The following is a 15,551-nucleotide window of genomic DNA, read 5'->3' as shown; positions in this document are numbered from 1 at the left end:
CAAAAAACACCAGTACTTTTCAATTGTTTCATTGCCAACAGACTCAGTCATGATCACGGTGTACAATAAAATTAAAAAAGAAATGCAAAACATTAATTTATGCAACCCACAATACTCCAACCTCAAAAAAAATTCTTATTTTCAAATTAAAATTTGACTTTTGGCAAAAATCCAGTGTTTTATTTTTTTATCACAAATAAATTAATTTGTGTCGCACGAATATTCAAAATTGTCCATTTTCCCTTTCCACTGTATGTTGCATGGGCAATGACTTTTACACATTGACCTACTACACATTAAAACGTGATTTAATGGCAATGTTTGCGCGAAGAGATAACACGTAAAAAGCATTATTGTCTGTATACATTTCAAAGTACATGCTTCACTGATCGTGATAATTTATTTTGGGTTATGTCGTCGGCACAAAAACTAGCAATGGTTTTCTTCGAAGTGATAGGTGCAGGTGTTGTTACCTACGGCCTTTTGTACCTTCTTGCCATGTGCTTCATCGACTGTGATGTAGAGTTAACGTTTTATTCAAAGCTTGGAAAATCTCCACGTCTGTATAGCTAACGACTGCACAGATCAACAGCTTAACTGGGGTACTTTACAGGCAAGTTGAAGGGAAAAGTCGTTTTTATCACAGGTGCCTCAAGTGGGATCGGCGAATTCACTGCCAAAGCCTTGGCTAAGCACGGAGTCAAATTAGTCCTGACAGCTCGAAGAAAAAATGAATTGGAAAGGGTCAAAAGAGAGTGCATCGGTGATTGTTCAAGTTGTTGATAAAGCAGACGAGGAATTTCTATTTTTAGATCTATCAAAAGGCCAACTCCAGGAACAGGATATTCTTATAATACCATTCGATGTCACTGACTTATCAGTTCATAATAGTGTCTTTGACCAAGCTTTGAAACATTTTGGAACTGTGGACATATTAGTTAACAACGCAGGTCGTTCACAGAGGGCGCTGTTTGAAAATATCGAAATGAAAGTGGACAAGCAAATGTTTGACTTAAACGTGTTTGCTGTAGTTAACTTGTCCAGACTTGCAGTCAATTACTTTAATGAAAAGGGCTCAGGACACGTGGCAGTAGTCTCGAGCTTAGCAGGCGTGTTTGGCGTACCTTATTCAGCCACCTACACCGCTTCAAAACATGCCATTCATGTAATTTATGAGAAATTTTCCAATGATTTTAAATTGTTTTTGTTTTTCAAAACGTTTATACTTTTAGGGATACTTTAACGCTTTGAGGACAGAGAAAACTGGCAAAAACATCGCCGTTACGTTGTTATGTCCAGGTCCAACATACACAAATTTTTTGCAAGAGAGTTTCACAGAGAAGGAGGGTCAGGTAGATCAGTTTCCAAACGCATTTTTATAGATTTCTAAATATGTTGTGTAGAAATATGGAATAGCGGCAGATAAGACAGACCGTCGCATGACGGGAGAAAGATGTGGAGAATTGTGTGCTATCGCTTTAGCCAATAAGACACGAGAGTCCTGGATGGGACTTTTTCCCATGATGCCATTTGTTTACGGCGCAGTATACTTCCCCGTTATCTCGAACATGTAAGTTCCTAGTTCCACTTGATTCGTTTGCTTCACTTTTTTGGTTGAGCACGAACGGTGGGTTGTGTTATTTATTTTTGTAAAACAGAAAATCTAATCTGATAATTCTTAAAAATAATTACTCAATGTTGGATTACCTAATTGTTTTTTATTTCAGGGTCTTGCATTTGCTGGGTCCACGTCGTTTATTCAAGTTTAGAGACAGTAAAGATATTACACTCTCTGAGGTAGCCATTGTATAATTAGAAATAGTTTTGTAATACTTTTTTTCAGTTATATTTATTGATTTTGTTTACGTAATAGTTATAAATTTGTTTGTTATACACCTAAAGGTAAAAAGGGCTCGACATAATTTTAAATTTCTCGTATTTTTACAATGAGTGATGTAACAACCAATATTTTAAAAAACTAAATGGTAGTAAAGTTTTATAAAATAAATATCAACAAAGACATCGCGATATTCCGAGATCGTTTAAAGAAAACTTTTTTATGTTTAAGTTACAAGTTACTTAAGTAAGTATATTTCCAGCATGACACTACTAGATATAATGGCATTTATTATTTTGTGGCGGTCTCTCTATTTTAATACATCTCTGGTGGTGGAATTAAAATCTTGATTAAAGTATACTTAGGGGCGGTTGCATCAACGTGAGGTAAATTTAACTACAGATTAGAATATACGAAAACATTGTTATAACAATAGATACGTAACTAAAGTAACGAAGCATTTTAACCTACAGTTAAATTTAACTGGCGTTGGTGCAACCGGCCCTTAGAAGTGGCAATAATTTTTCGCTGTCATTTTTATTAATCCTTGTACATTTTCGGTTTCGCCGGAAATTTCGTAATTTTCGATTACAGTAATTGCACAATTTACAGTTATATTTCCTTTGTGTCTTCTTCTTTTAATTATTTTATCTTTTCCAGGGTAAAGAAAAACTATGAAATGCTCTGAGACTTTGAGGTGATGGATAAACTTCTACTAACTTTTCCAATTCTACCGACTAATTTGTACCTTTGCACTTTTATAATTTTTTCTTGCGTAGTAAGACAAAAAATACAATTTCGTTAATTCTCGTCACTTACTAACAGAAAGTAAAACGATATTAAATTGTAATGTGTTTCTTATTCAAACTACAAAATGTGGTGGAGGTTAAAGAATGATGCTCCCTTTTTTCGGTTATGGACACACTATTTCTTTATTAGGCTAGATAGTATTTGAAAGCTGAACGATCAAATTTTTATAATGAACTGAATTCTTGTGCTCAGTACTTTTACGTACAACGAAAAATCTAAGTCTGTGGTGTTTACTGTTTTATAATGGATTAAAAAAGTTAAATTGTAGAGATAAGTCATTAAAATATATCCCTAACAGTAGTGTTTTGTAAAAACAAAAAGTAGGTGCGGGTAATAACTTAATTACAAATGAGGCCATAATTGAGGTGTATTTTGAATAATTTACTAACTTTGTACATAATCCTGTTTATTGTTTATAATAAATCAAAACTATTGTTGCATATCTGTCTTTCTTCTTTCTTTACCTCTCAAGATGGCAGCTTTAAATAACTTGCAATATAATTCGATTGACGCGGGAGAATCGTCATTACCCGGAACGGGATACGTTAGCAGATTTGGATTGCAATTTGAATCCACAACGCCGATGGTGGCAATCCCCATTTTAGCAGAGTCACGAACTGCTGTATGTTGCAACAGTACATTATTCAACGTATTAAAAAATATACACAGATCTGGTAATCTCGTCACTGCGCCAAATTGTTTAGTAGAATTCGTAAATATGCCGCCTCTCCAGAACCGCGTGTGTGCAAACTCTCCACATTCAAGAGCTGTTTTCTCCACTAGATGAGAGTTCTGTGCTCCTCTCAGGAAAAACAAAATAATTCCGTCTCTGTAGGCTATGTGCGCCGCAAAATTCAAAGCGCGCCTTAGATAATCTGCGGTTTTGTCTAGATCGAAAATAATGTGACCTAATCGACTGCCATAGATGTAGGGCAACATGCGCTCATCCAGGGAGCCATCCCTGTGACCATAATGCACCCTCGCGTCAAATAAATCTTTAACGGTGAATAAATTGTGCACGCTGAAATAATCGGGATGGTTCAAGACATTCTTCTCCAGATCTTGTGCTTCTGCTAAAAATTTTAATTAAATGGAGCGGCGTGACATAACCTCACTTTACTTACACGGAGGTTGAACCTCTTGTGTCTGGGGAATCGTTGAATTGGTTCTAGCGGCTTTAATTAAAATGTTTTTAGTTAGTTTTCTCGATACATACGACAATGAATACATGATATTAATTATAAAAGTTTAAAGTTAGGTTATAAACATCGATTCCGGTCCGTCCAATTGGAAAACCATCTCGTGTGCATGTGTCAGTGTACACTGTACACCGGGAAATTCAAATTTTTGGTTCAACACATTGGTCACTTAATTTGAAAAAAATGTTTATTAAAACATGCCATTAAATATACATTGCGCAAAGAAAAGTATGAAAATAATTCAAATGTAGGTAGTCCTTACAAATAATCTTTATAGTTAACATAACGACAAATTTACATACAGACTGTCGAAAAATTTACAAAACTTTAGGAAGTGACTATTTAAATCATTCAAAATCAATCAGTTAAAAATCATTCGATTTTTCACACTAGTATTCAAATCTGGCCATAATCCCTCCTAAAGAACTGTACGTGGATCGCCCAACGTCTGTAAATGATTGCAAAATACAAGTTTACGACGACCTGGGGCCCAGTTTCTTCAACACTTTCAAACCCTGCTCCTCGTACTCTTGTTTCGACATCCAGAAAGCGTCCCTGTCTTTCATGACCTCGGCCAAAACCGCCCCTCCAATGAACACCATGTCTTTACGCCTCGGGGGATCCTCGATTCTTATTTTAAATTTATTTAACTTTTCAATGTCATTTTTAAGTACACGTTCTAGATACAACTGTTTAATTTCACGTTCCAGACGTGACGGAAGACCAGGATACATCGTGGAACCTCCAGACAGGACTATGTGCTTGTACAACTCCGGCCTCATGTCAATATCTGCGGCCTGCAATCACAAACAATCAAATCCTGCAACAACGTAATAAAAACCCATCACCTGTATCGTGTTGAACACAAGTTCGGCGATCCCCTGCCCCTCCACGTTGATCAAATGGGGTTGAAACAGCGCTTCGGGGGCTTCGAATCGTTCCCCGCCCACTTTAATCACACGACCGTCGGGCAAAGTGTAGGGTTCTACTAAAACTGTGGTTTCCAGCGCCAGCCGCTGCTCAGTTTCTATATCGTAGCCGATGTAACACAACTTTTCTTTCATTATTCGCACCTAAACAGAGTTCGTGAGTGAACGAATTTACATTGAAAATGCTCTTAACTGTCTCAAAGTCGGCGGAATGGTTGAATGCGTAACCTCTCAACAGCAGTAACTTGATGAGGTAACGAGTTATGTCACGCCCTGCGATGTCCAACCGCCTAGTCAGATGAGGCAAAGCGAACTCTTCGTAAACGGGACAAATGTGCGTAACTCCATCGCCAGAATCTACCACAACACCGGAAAGAAGTCCCTGAACGAATATTTTTTACAATTCAATATCCTAAACACAAATCTAGAGGCGACAAACCTGAGCGTACAAAGTCAGCACGGCTTGGACCGCGATGTACGCTCCTGCAAAGCCGTACTTCTCAAACATCACCTCAATCATCTTCTCTCTGTTTTTGGTAGGGTTCATGGGCGGTTCGGTTAACAAGATCTGAAAGTTTTCGTCGTTCCAACAAAATTCGAAATGTTTCGACAGTTGCATTACGTACTTTGGCATCGATCGGATTCAAGTCCATTTTTTTCGAACCGAAAGTGTAGTCCCACACGTGACACATGTCCTCCCAATTCCTGACGACGCCATTTTCCATCGGATAATTCACTTCGAGTAGCGATCGTAAAGCTGACGCTTCATCTCCCACCATCAGATCCTAAACATCAAAACGAAAATCATTAATTTATTGCGGTTTTTCCACTCGTTCGGTGCAAAATACGTGGGAAGTTGTTTCAAAATTTTACTTACAGGAAGAGTACTTGCAACTCCCTGAAGCGTGTAAAAGTTAGTATTTAAGTTACACAAGGGAAACCATGAAAAACTCGGAACACATTAAATTTGGGTTTATAAACAACCACAGTCGCTACGTTTTTATTTACATGCTCGTTTATTTTTATTATATTTATATTTAAAATCATTGAAATGGAAATGTATAAACCCAATTTGTACTAAACTATGATATTTGTTAACCATTCATTAGACATATCAAACAGGGAAATTATTTCGACAAAGACAAGACATTCGCATGTTATGTATGTATGTATGCCTTTGGTGCTAAACTAATCATTTACAATAAGTGGGTATCGTGAGTAAAAAACAATCCACTAAAACAAAATAGTCTACTTAAATGCCAATTTTATGTAATACATCTAATAGCATAATTTTCATTACTCAAGAAATCACCCTTTTAATATCATTAATTATGCAAACAACACCGTCAAATGTATTATTTTATTTTAACAACTGATCGGTCTGTTTAGATTTTTTTTCTAAAACTTATACGTGAGGAAATCTTAATAATAAATTTGATCAGCAATCTAAATATTCCATCATGAGAAATTAAATTCATTACCAAAAATAAAATTTATCTCTTCTTACATTTGGAACCAATAATAAGGACTGGGCTCCAGAATAATAAAAAAATAAAACTTCGAACTGTTTAGCAAACGAAGATGGGCTATTATACGACGGAGGAATACGAAAAAAAAATCCCTCACTGATGGATCTGTCTGAAGCTATTTTTGAAAGACTTTAGGTGGAGGAGATATGGTTAAAATAAAAGAAAGGAAAAAATGACCGGAAAAGCTTAGAAAATAATAAGATACCTTAATAAAAGACCATGTACTTTAATTTTAATTGGGAAAAGTTTCAAGCTCATGTAGGATAAGTTGTTTGACGAAGTGAGAGACCACCTCAAAGTTCAGATTTGAGTTACAATAAAAGAAACTGGACAGAATGATTCAGGAAGAATGGAGCAACATTTTTACACCAACAACTGAATACTTTAGGAGAAACTCCATTCTAAAATTGCATATTTTATCCTTTTTGGGGATTATTAAACTGTATAATGCAACTTTTTATCGTCGATCTTTTGCGTACATGTTTTCATAACAAACGGGCACGTAACAAAAAAATGGACACGTTTTTACAAAACGATGTTTTGGCATAATGGGAGGCCATGGTTTATTTTTTTTCAATGTTAGACACACTGTCTTCAGAGTAGCTGCAGCGGTCTCATTTTATTGAAGGCAACGTTTAAGTAGATATAATGGCAGCGCTTTTTAAAAAACATAGTTTTGACAATGGCACGTTTGAAGCTTTTTCATAGAATATCTACTCTTAATGAGGATTTTTCTTTCAAACTGCTATAAATTCGTCAATTTTGGAGGAGATTTTAGAGACAAAATTTCACCTTATATGTATGGAAAAAACCTATTTCAAATTGTACTTTAAAAACATGAAAAACGTTTTTTTTTTCAATTCAGTTTATCACACAAAACAAATTGATCAAAAATGTCTACTTTAATTTTATCAATGTTACCATAACTAATGTTCAGCTATCAAAAAAACTGAATAACCAAGTGTACAAAATAATGTCATTCCTGATAAAATAAAAAGTCAATAAATTTCAAAAGTTTCAAAATTGGTCACCCAAAACTTAAAAATCCAATTTCACAAATAAAGCAACAAAAGAACAGTGTTAAAAGTCCTATGAAACATTTTGTTTCATTCACTGCACAACTTTTATGAAACCACTATTATCAACAAGCATAAACAAAAATTATTTAAAAAAAATAGATTAGAACTGATTAGTCAACACAACACACCTCACAGTATCTGAGGCACTTACATCTACATGGTAATCCTGCAATTATAAATACCCTTTCAAAATTCTGGACCTAATAAAATAAAACAGAAATGTTAACTGTGGTTTTAATGAAACTTACCTTAACCTCAATGTCTCCGATCTTATTAACAGCTCTGATTATTGGTCTGCCAACCATCGAAGGAAATATGTGAGCAGGGAAGTTGCTACCAGCATATCCACATTTAACAAACTGAAAATCGAGGAAATTTAAAATGATAATTTTTGATAATGTAAACCTACCCCGGTGCCATTGTCACAGACAATAACTTTTCTGCCTTGACTATCCATCTTTACGTTAACAATAAATTCGTATTAAATGTCGGTAAATGACCAATTCATTAGATTTCAAAGGGTTTTCCTGTTAAAACATTACACACTGAACACCAGTCACCTCCATCAAATTTGTTCACCACGCCCCACGCCCATAGATATGAGCCGAACACATCATGATACACGGAACCGACAAATTACACTAAAATTAGGAATTAAAATGGTGAATTTGTCCGTTTTAACTTTTCTGTGAGAAATAAATCATTAAATAAGCCAGAATAGGTGTCTGCTGGTTAATGCCGGCTTAGTTTTTATGCACCCCGCAAAGCTAACGTCACCGGAACCACACAGAAAGAGGGGTTAATTATCGGTAGTGTTTCTATATCTATATTAAAAATAAATGGACTTAAACGTTATACAGCATGTTACTTTTTTCATATAGTTGTAGAGAAAAATTGAATTTTCTTTAAAAAAGTATGCAAAAGAATGTTACGGAAAGCCTAGGTATTTGCAGAAAACACAAAAAAACCAACTGATAATATGTTTCTCTTTTCTATTCTATTGGAAATTACAATTATTAGAATGTTTAAATACAAAATAAAAAAAAGTAATCTTATAATTATAGCAAATTCAAATTGCCTTTCTGTAGAAAATTTCATCGAATTTGCGTTCACCGGATGTTTTTCAGTAAATCTCGCATTGTTGGTTGCAGATACTGAACGTTTTATCAAATTAAATAAAGCTTAACGCTTCCTTTGATCTAAATAATTGTTAATCGCACGTTACATATTACACCCGCTCTGATTTAATTTCTTTTTGATTGGATTGTACCGGGTTATCAAGAAGGACTGTTTAAGTTGGCAGTACAATTAAGAAATTTTTTTAATTCGGTTATTTATAACACTGCAACTGAATATGTTTCGTTGGTTTATTTTACAAATATCTAATATAGGTATAGCATTAACAACGACAAGCCACCAACAACCGGAAGTTACTCCTGTTATACGATTTAAAATACGATCCAGTGTTACCAACTTAAACAGTCCTTCTTGATCACCCCGTATTTATACCGGTGGCTTTTAATGATTAACGTTTGGCATCATACATTTACGATTTTATGTTGGTACACTTGATTGTCAAATTCAAATATAACAGTTCAAAAATAATCACCCACCACCCAGTAGATCTAACAATATTAACATGAAAACGAGGAGTCACTACAGTTACTTCTCGTTCGTCAAACTTTCTGCAAATGAATAGCTTCGAATTTTAAAATCATAAATGGAAAATTCTACTCTTGCAGTCTCCTACAAACATACTCTACTTTATTTAATAGAACACAGCGTGTATTGTATTTTTTTTTTTTGATAAATTAACAATTTAAAAAAAAGTCGAATCTGTGAATTTTTTAAGTCAAGAAAAGATCTAGAGCGCATGTGTCAACTAATTTTCTTTTGACAACTGACAAAGTTGTTTTTTGTCACGTCAAAGTCAATGACTTGTGCTTTGTGGTGTGAACGTTTAAAATTCGCTTAAAATGCCGATTGAAAATTTGGAAGACCAGGGGCTGGAAAAGAACCCAGACCTGGAACTGGCCCATTTCAAATTTCTTTTAACTCTCCCGGAATACAGAAATGACCGCTTCGTTCACGCAAAAATTACAGAAGCCATCAAAAAAGACGGTAAGTGGGACTTTTCACTCACATTTCCACATAAAATGCTAAATGTATTTGCAATAAACCTATTAAAATGGTATATTTTTGATTGTCCGCTAGTTATTTATTATAATTGTAACATAACCTCATTTTTCTTGTAAAACTTGCTTAGACATGGCCCCTTGGTACGAACTCATCATCAAAGATGCCGGCTGGAAAAAGGACGTAAACTTTTTAAAATCTATTCAAACAAAAAATACTGAAGAAATCAAGAAGCTGGATGCGGCGATCGAAGACGCTGAGAAGAACTTGGGCGAGATGGAGGTGCGGGAAGCGTATCTGAAAAAAGCCGAATATTATAGCAGAATCGGCGACAAGGAAAACGCAGTTACGACCTTCAGGCAAACTTATGATAAAACTGTGTCTTTAGGTCACAGATTGGATATCATTTTCCACTTGATTCGAATTGGTCTATTTTTCATGGATCATGACATAATTACAAGAAACATAGAGAAAGCTAAAAGGTACAATTGTAATTAATTATTTTTGAGATTTTAAGAATGTACGTTACAGCTTAATCGAAGAAGGGGGTGACTGGGACAGGCGCAACAGATTAAAAGTGTATCAAGGGGCTTACTGTATGGCTGTTCGCGATTTTAAAACCGCCGCCAATTTATTTTTAGACACTGTTAGCACTTTCACATCATATGAGTTGATGGATTACAAGGCGTTTGTCCGATACACTGTTTACACATCAATTATAAGTCTGCCAAGAAATCAGTTGAGAGACAAAGTAAAGTCCATCATTGTAACTTGAATTAAATAACAATATAATGATTCCAGGTGGTTAAAGGTTCTGAAATTTTGGAAGTTTTGCACTCTGAACCATTCGTCAAGGACTACTTATTTTCTTTGTACAATTGTCAATATTCAGAATTTTTCAACAATCTAGCTGAAGTAGAAACAGTTTTACGCAAGGATTATTTTTTGAATCCTCATTATCGTTACTATATTAGAGAAATGAAGATTTTAGCGTACACGCAACTGCTTGAATCTTACAGATCTCTAACACTTCAGTACATGGCTGAAGCTTTTGGTGTTACAGTTGAATTCATAGACTCGTGAGTTTGTCACACTGTGAAGGATGCATTATAATTATTTTTTTGCAGAGAATTGTCAACATTTATTGCTGCTGGGAGATTACACTGTAAAATTGATAGAGTTGGTGGTATTGTCGAAACAAATCGTCCAGACCTGAAGAATGCACAGTTTAATTCAGTAGTAAAGCAAGGAGACTTGTTACTTACACGCGTGCAAAAGCTCTCGAGAGTCATAAATATATAACATATTTTTGTATTGTAATAGGATTTTAATAACAAGCATCAACTTCATTGACAGTGAATTGACTCATATTTTTTGTGTATTTAACTTACCTTATAGTTTTTCCAATTAAATAAAGCTTTAAATTTCAAGTTTAATTAATGATGTGTAGTGGGCAAATTATCCAATGGTTGATTATTATTTGTTGCGTGTGGGGGCGCTGCATTTATTAGAAGCAGGGAAGTTCTCAAGCAGACTAGTCTAGTCTTCTTGGAAGTTATATTGACTTTCGTCGTTATGATCCATATGTTATGAACTTCAGTGCATTCTTGGAATTATACAGGTGTCCCAGAACTGGCTCCCCAGAGAAAAAAGGGAGCCTTAGGGCGAATATAGTAACGTGTATTTTGAAGAAAAGAAGTCCTATCTCAAATGATAACCGAGAAAAGACATTCTGAAGTTGACCAATTAGAGTTGAGCATCATTAAGGTGGAATAATCGCAATTTTGCGTTGCCTAGGTTTCTTTTTTATCCGTAAACCTCTATAATTCTGTCCATTAGATTTGGTCCACTACATTTATTAGAATGATTGTTTACGTCAGTTTGACATTTGTTATACAATTTCGCTGCGATATTTAATTCAAGTGTATCATTTAACATGTATTCTTCCTCTGAGTACGTAGATATGATTCTTACTTTTGCGTGATGTGGGAACAATGCACGTGAAGCAGAAAGGTTGTACCGTGAACAATTTCCACAAAGACAAAGTCATCCGGATCATAAAACAATCCTCGGGGTCGAGAAACGGGTCAGATGCAGCCAGTTCGAAGAAGAAGTTGGGGGTACTCCAAGAAATGTAAGGACTGTCGAACACGAGGAAGCCGTATTGAATGTCTTTGAGGAAAACGGCACCCGGAGTATTCGAACAGTTTCTCGTGAAATGGGTTTATCCAAGAGTTCGGTGCAGAGAGTTCCAGCTGATAATAGGAGGCATCCGTACCACTATACAGGAGTACAACATCTTCTGCCAGAGGATTATCCAATTAGGCGAGAGTTTTATCTGTGGTTAATAAACCAAAACGATGCTCCACACTTCTTGTCACGGATACTGTTTTCTGATGAGTCGCTATTTTGCCGGTAAGGTTGTTCCAATAATCACAACCTTCATATCTGGGCAGAGGAAAATCCAAGAGAATTATTTCCCAGAGGTTTTCAACATAGGTTTTCTGTTAATTTGTGGACTGGGTTATTGGGCGATCGTTTGGCAAGTATAAGCGTGGTGGATCCTTCCATTTGTTAAAATTCCGAATCCCGAATCGCATAAATGACTGGTTCCAACATTTTAGCAGAAACGTTCGAGAAATTTTGGATAACCAATATCCACAGCGCTGGATCGGTCGAGGAGGACCGCATCATTGGCCTGCCAGGTCTCCAAATCTGAATCATTTATCGGCGGCCCATAAATTCAGAGGCTGATCTGAGAGTTCGAATTCAGGAGGCTTTGTTTCAGTTACTGAAGAAATGATAACTAACGCTACTACAAGAAGTTTGTTACGTAGAGCACAATTGTGCATATAATTGAATGGTGGTCATTTCGAACATCTGCTTTAACATTGTTACCTATTTAAATAAATGGTTCTTTTTAGAATCGCCATTTTTATTGTTTTATTTCGAATTTTGCAATTGTCAAGTCTTGATGTTGATGACAGATAAACGTCAACGAATTTTTATATCGGAAAACGTCAAAATTCCAGTTGCCCAAACATTTTATTGATTTGTGCGATATCAGAGATTTTTTGTTGTTGTTTAGCAACCGATCGGATTTTTTAGTAACACCTGAGGACGAGCTTCCGGGATTGGTGAAATTAAAAACTTTATAACTCGGTAATTTGAGCTAGCAGAAAATTTATTTTAGTCAATTTGGAGTATCTTTTGTTGTCGGCACATGCCTGTTTCCTCTGGGGGGCCAGTTCTGGGACAGTCTGTATAACTGCGCTGGCTTAATTGTTTTTGCCTGACGTCGACCCTAACGATCTTAAATCTGGAATCTCTGACTAGGATCAGGGCTGCTCGTTTGTTTATCGGGTGGAACGGATACTCGTACTCACTGCACAATTCCGTAGCGGTAGTATCACAGTTGATTGAGAGCCGCTAACTGGAATCAGGGCTGCTCGTTTGTTTATAGCTGTTAAAGGGTACTGCGTAAACCTTGGGGGCAAAGGACTTTTGAGAAGTGCGTTGGCGCTTAGTACACTTTACACACTTTTAATCTAGACATGTAATGGTATTTGGAGCAGGTACATCGCGCGGACTCTCCCTTCCTACCATTGCACGCTCCGCTCAGTATCCTCAGTACTCAAACGGGAGCGTCGCATCCATTGGACCCGCTCATTACTGACGTCAGCCCTATTCTTTCCTCCTAACCCTGGAGAGAGCTCAATGAATTAATATTAATTTACCAATGACCAAAAAGTACTAGAGCTTATAATGAATTTATTTTATGTTATTGTTGTCTTGATGTAGACACCAAGGGTGAGGATGAAAGGAGGATGTTATCGAGAAGACATCTGAGCTTAGACTAAGATTTATTACTTTATTTACAAGAGCTTAACATTATACAGAGTTATTCACGAGAGAGGAAAGTACTTCTTAATTTTTATTTTGCCGCAACCATTTCTTTTATAAGAAATCAAAGTAAGTTGGGTAGATTTGTCAGATTGGCAAATAACCTGTATTTAATCAAAATTCAAAAAATAAATTAACAAATTAAGTTAATGTAAAAGGTAGGTATTCGAAGTGTCTACCATCGGCTTGTAAACATCCGCAGCGGCGACAGAATTCTTTCCACACTCTCCATAAATAAGGTGCATGTCAGTTTTTCATCATTATTGTAAAAACAAATTTTTTCTATAATTGATTCAAAAAATTGAAATTCACGCATAGTTATCTGTGCATGAAGTGGGTCATTTTCTTACGTGTCTTTTTTTTTACATTGTTAGTAAGATCGAAACCATAGAAACCATACAAAACAGTGTGTGAAATGCAATTTCACGCATAGGACTATTTCTGTTTTTCATTTCAGTCATTTCACGCACTGTTTTTTATTAGTTACCTAGCAACATGGTCACTGCATTGAAACTTCAGCGTTACATATTTACAAAAAAAATGTGGTGGAAAGTAAAAAAAAAGTGCTTAAGCCATTATTAATTATTATTACGGAATCGATATTCCGATTCATCGAATCGGTCATTTCGAAATTAATCGATTCATTGAATCGATCTTTTTATACAAATTTGCCCATTACTAGCTCCAACCAGATAACACGTCACGTAAAAACCACGTAATAATTGCTATAATTTTATTCACGTAATAAGTTAAGGGCCAGTTTATAGAAAGATAATTAAATATTCAATTTGATTTAAATTTCAATGCATGATTATTGATTAACCCATAAATCCGAAACTTCGATTGGTTCAATCTGATCATGAATTCAATTAATCTCGCATTTGATTACGATTAACTTAATTTCGCTTCAATAAACTGGCCCTAGGCTAGGTAAACGAAACTATATCGAGAAACGATGGATGAGAGTGGCATAATGCGATTTAGCAATGCTCAATCCAACCTGTACGGTGTTTACCTGCATGTCACTATTTACAAAACATAATTATAGAGCCAAAAAATTTAATTATTTGACCTTGAGAGGAAAATCCAACGTGAATGGACTTTACTTATATCTAAAATTAGTATATTAAAGAGAATTGGCTCCATCCTGGTTCCTAGGGGCGTTTTTCGATTGATTATTCAGATGATTGGCTGCACTTTTATTGTCAAAATTGTCGTTATCTGCGTTTAAATAAAATTGCTAGTTGACAAAATGTTTCTGGAGTGAAATAGTGAAAATAAAATATAAATATTATGTTAACTATTTAGATTTGCTTGCATTAACTTCACAAATTTTGTGAAAACCAGGCTGCCAACTCAAATCTAACTCTCAAACACTCCCCTAGGAACTAGGATCGAGCCTACTTTCCCTTATATACCACTCTACTTATATCTACTGTCGCGAGCAAAAAAAAAAACTGGTCGTCAAAATCATGCTTTGATGCAATGGAAAATGCTCTATTGTAAAACGGACTTCAATATCATAACATAACCTATCATCATGTTGCATGACATTAGTGACAATGGGTGCGTTTTTTTGCTCAACGGAAGAATCTCCCACTGTCAGAAGTATCGTTTTATTGGTCGCGGAAGATTCTCTCCGAGCATCTCTCTTTTCTGCCATCAAATTAGATGGCAGAGAAAGCAGAAAAGTTGCAAGGTTGCAAAGAGTCAATAGTGCAACCGAAACGACAAAAATTATCATTTAGCCACATCCTCTGCGCAGAATCACAGCTGCCTTTTGTTTAACATGTTGTATAATATCATATTGTTATTGTTATTATTCATGGCAAAAAAGTAAACACTTATTACTAATGATGTTATGTGTGTCTGTGGACTGTCAAAGAGAATGCAGCAAAAAAACGTCCGATTTAGCGACTGTGGGAAGTTTCTCTTTTGGAAGAATCTCCAACTTCTAGAAGATTGCAAAAAAACGCACCCAATGATTAATTAATTTTTTGACACTTTGTTGACGTGGGCATAATCAGGCAGGGAAATTTTTTAATTTGTAGGATAAAGGAATATGATGCGCCTTAGCTATACCTTCCCTATGCCATCTAAGTGAAACAAAACATAAGTGTCATCTCACT

At 35.7% G+C, this 15,551-nt stretch overlaps 4 protein-coding genes across 5 annotated transcripts; 2 read left to right on the top strand and 2 right to left on the bottom strand.

Moving 5' to 3' along the window:
* The first annotated feature begins 233 nt into the window (after positions 1–233).
* Positions 234–3,087, top strand: LOC138128944 (dehydrogenase/reductase SDR family member 7). Its single transcript, XM_069045485.1, has 7 exons — positions 234–559; positions 614–763; positions 813–1,165; positions 1,233–1,352; positions 1,404–1,570; positions 1,728–1,797; positions 2,498–3,087. The coding sequence occupies exons 1-7, from the start codon at positions 412–414 to the stop codon at positions 2,513–2,515; spliced, it is 1,026 nt and encodes a 341-aa protein (XP_068901586.1). The 5' UTR covers positions 234–411; the 3' UTR covers positions 2,516–3,087.
* On the bottom strand, positions 2,997–3,968 carry mRpS2 (mitochondrial ribosomal protein S2). The gene is made up of 2 exons (XM_069048324.1): positions 3,772–3,968; positions 2,997–3,720 (listed from the first exon to the last, which is right to left on the bottom strand). The coding sequence occupies exons 1-2, from the start codon at positions 3,875–3,877 to the stop codon at positions 3,077–3,079; spliced, it is 750 nt and encodes a 249-aa protein (XP_068904425.1). The 5' UTR covers positions 3,878–3,968; the 3' UTR covers positions 2,997–3,076.
* A 47-nt stretch (positions 3,969–4,015) lies between these two features.
* Arp2 (Actin-related protein 2) lies at positions 4,016–8,167 on the bottom strand. Of its 2 annotated transcripts, XM_069042894.1 has the most exons (8): positions 7,793–8,167; positions 7,632–7,742; positions 7,535–7,549; positions 5,402–5,560; positions 5,215–5,343; positions 4,969–5,157; positions 4,695–4,919; positions 4,016–4,643 (listed from the first exon to the last, which is right to left on the bottom strand). In XM_069042894.1, exons 1-8 carry the CDS (start codon positions 7,838–7,840, stop codon positions 4,320–4,322), a joined length of 1,200 nt encoding a protein of 399 aa, XP_068898995.1. In that variant the 5' UTR covers positions 7,841–8,167; the 3' UTR covers positions 4,016–4,319. The 2 variants fall into 2 exon arrangements, with proteins under 2 accessions (XP_068898995.1, XP_068899712.1); XM_069043611.1 differs by lacking the exon at positions 7,535–7,549 and having other exon boundaries at positions 7,793–8,165.
* A 1,112-nt stretch (positions 8,168–9,279) lies between these two features.
* Rpn7 (regulatory particle non-ATPase 7) lies at positions 9,280–10,949 on the top strand. Its single transcript, XM_069044570.1, has 5 exons — positions 9,280–9,504; positions 9,650–10,001; positions 10,051–10,270; positions 10,321–10,598; positions 10,647–10,949. Exons 1-5 carry the CDS (start codon positions 9,360–9,362, stop codon positions 10,819–10,821), a joined length of 1,170 nt encoding a protein of 389 aa, XP_068900671.1. The 5' UTR covers positions 9,280–9,359; the 3' UTR covers positions 10,822–10,949.
* Positions 10,950–15,551: the final 4,602 nt, after the last annotated feature.

This window comes from Tenebrio molitor, chromosome 1, assembly GCF_963966145.1.
Source record: "Tenebrio molitor chromosome 1, icTenMoli1.1, whole genome shotgun sequence".
Lineage (NCBI taxonomy): Eukaryota > Metazoa > Arthropoda > Insecta > Coleoptera > Tenebrionidae > Tenebrio > Tenebrio molitor.
The sequence above is the reverse complement of the archived record's forward strand: the minus strand, read 5'-3'. Positions and strand labels throughout refer to the sequence as shown.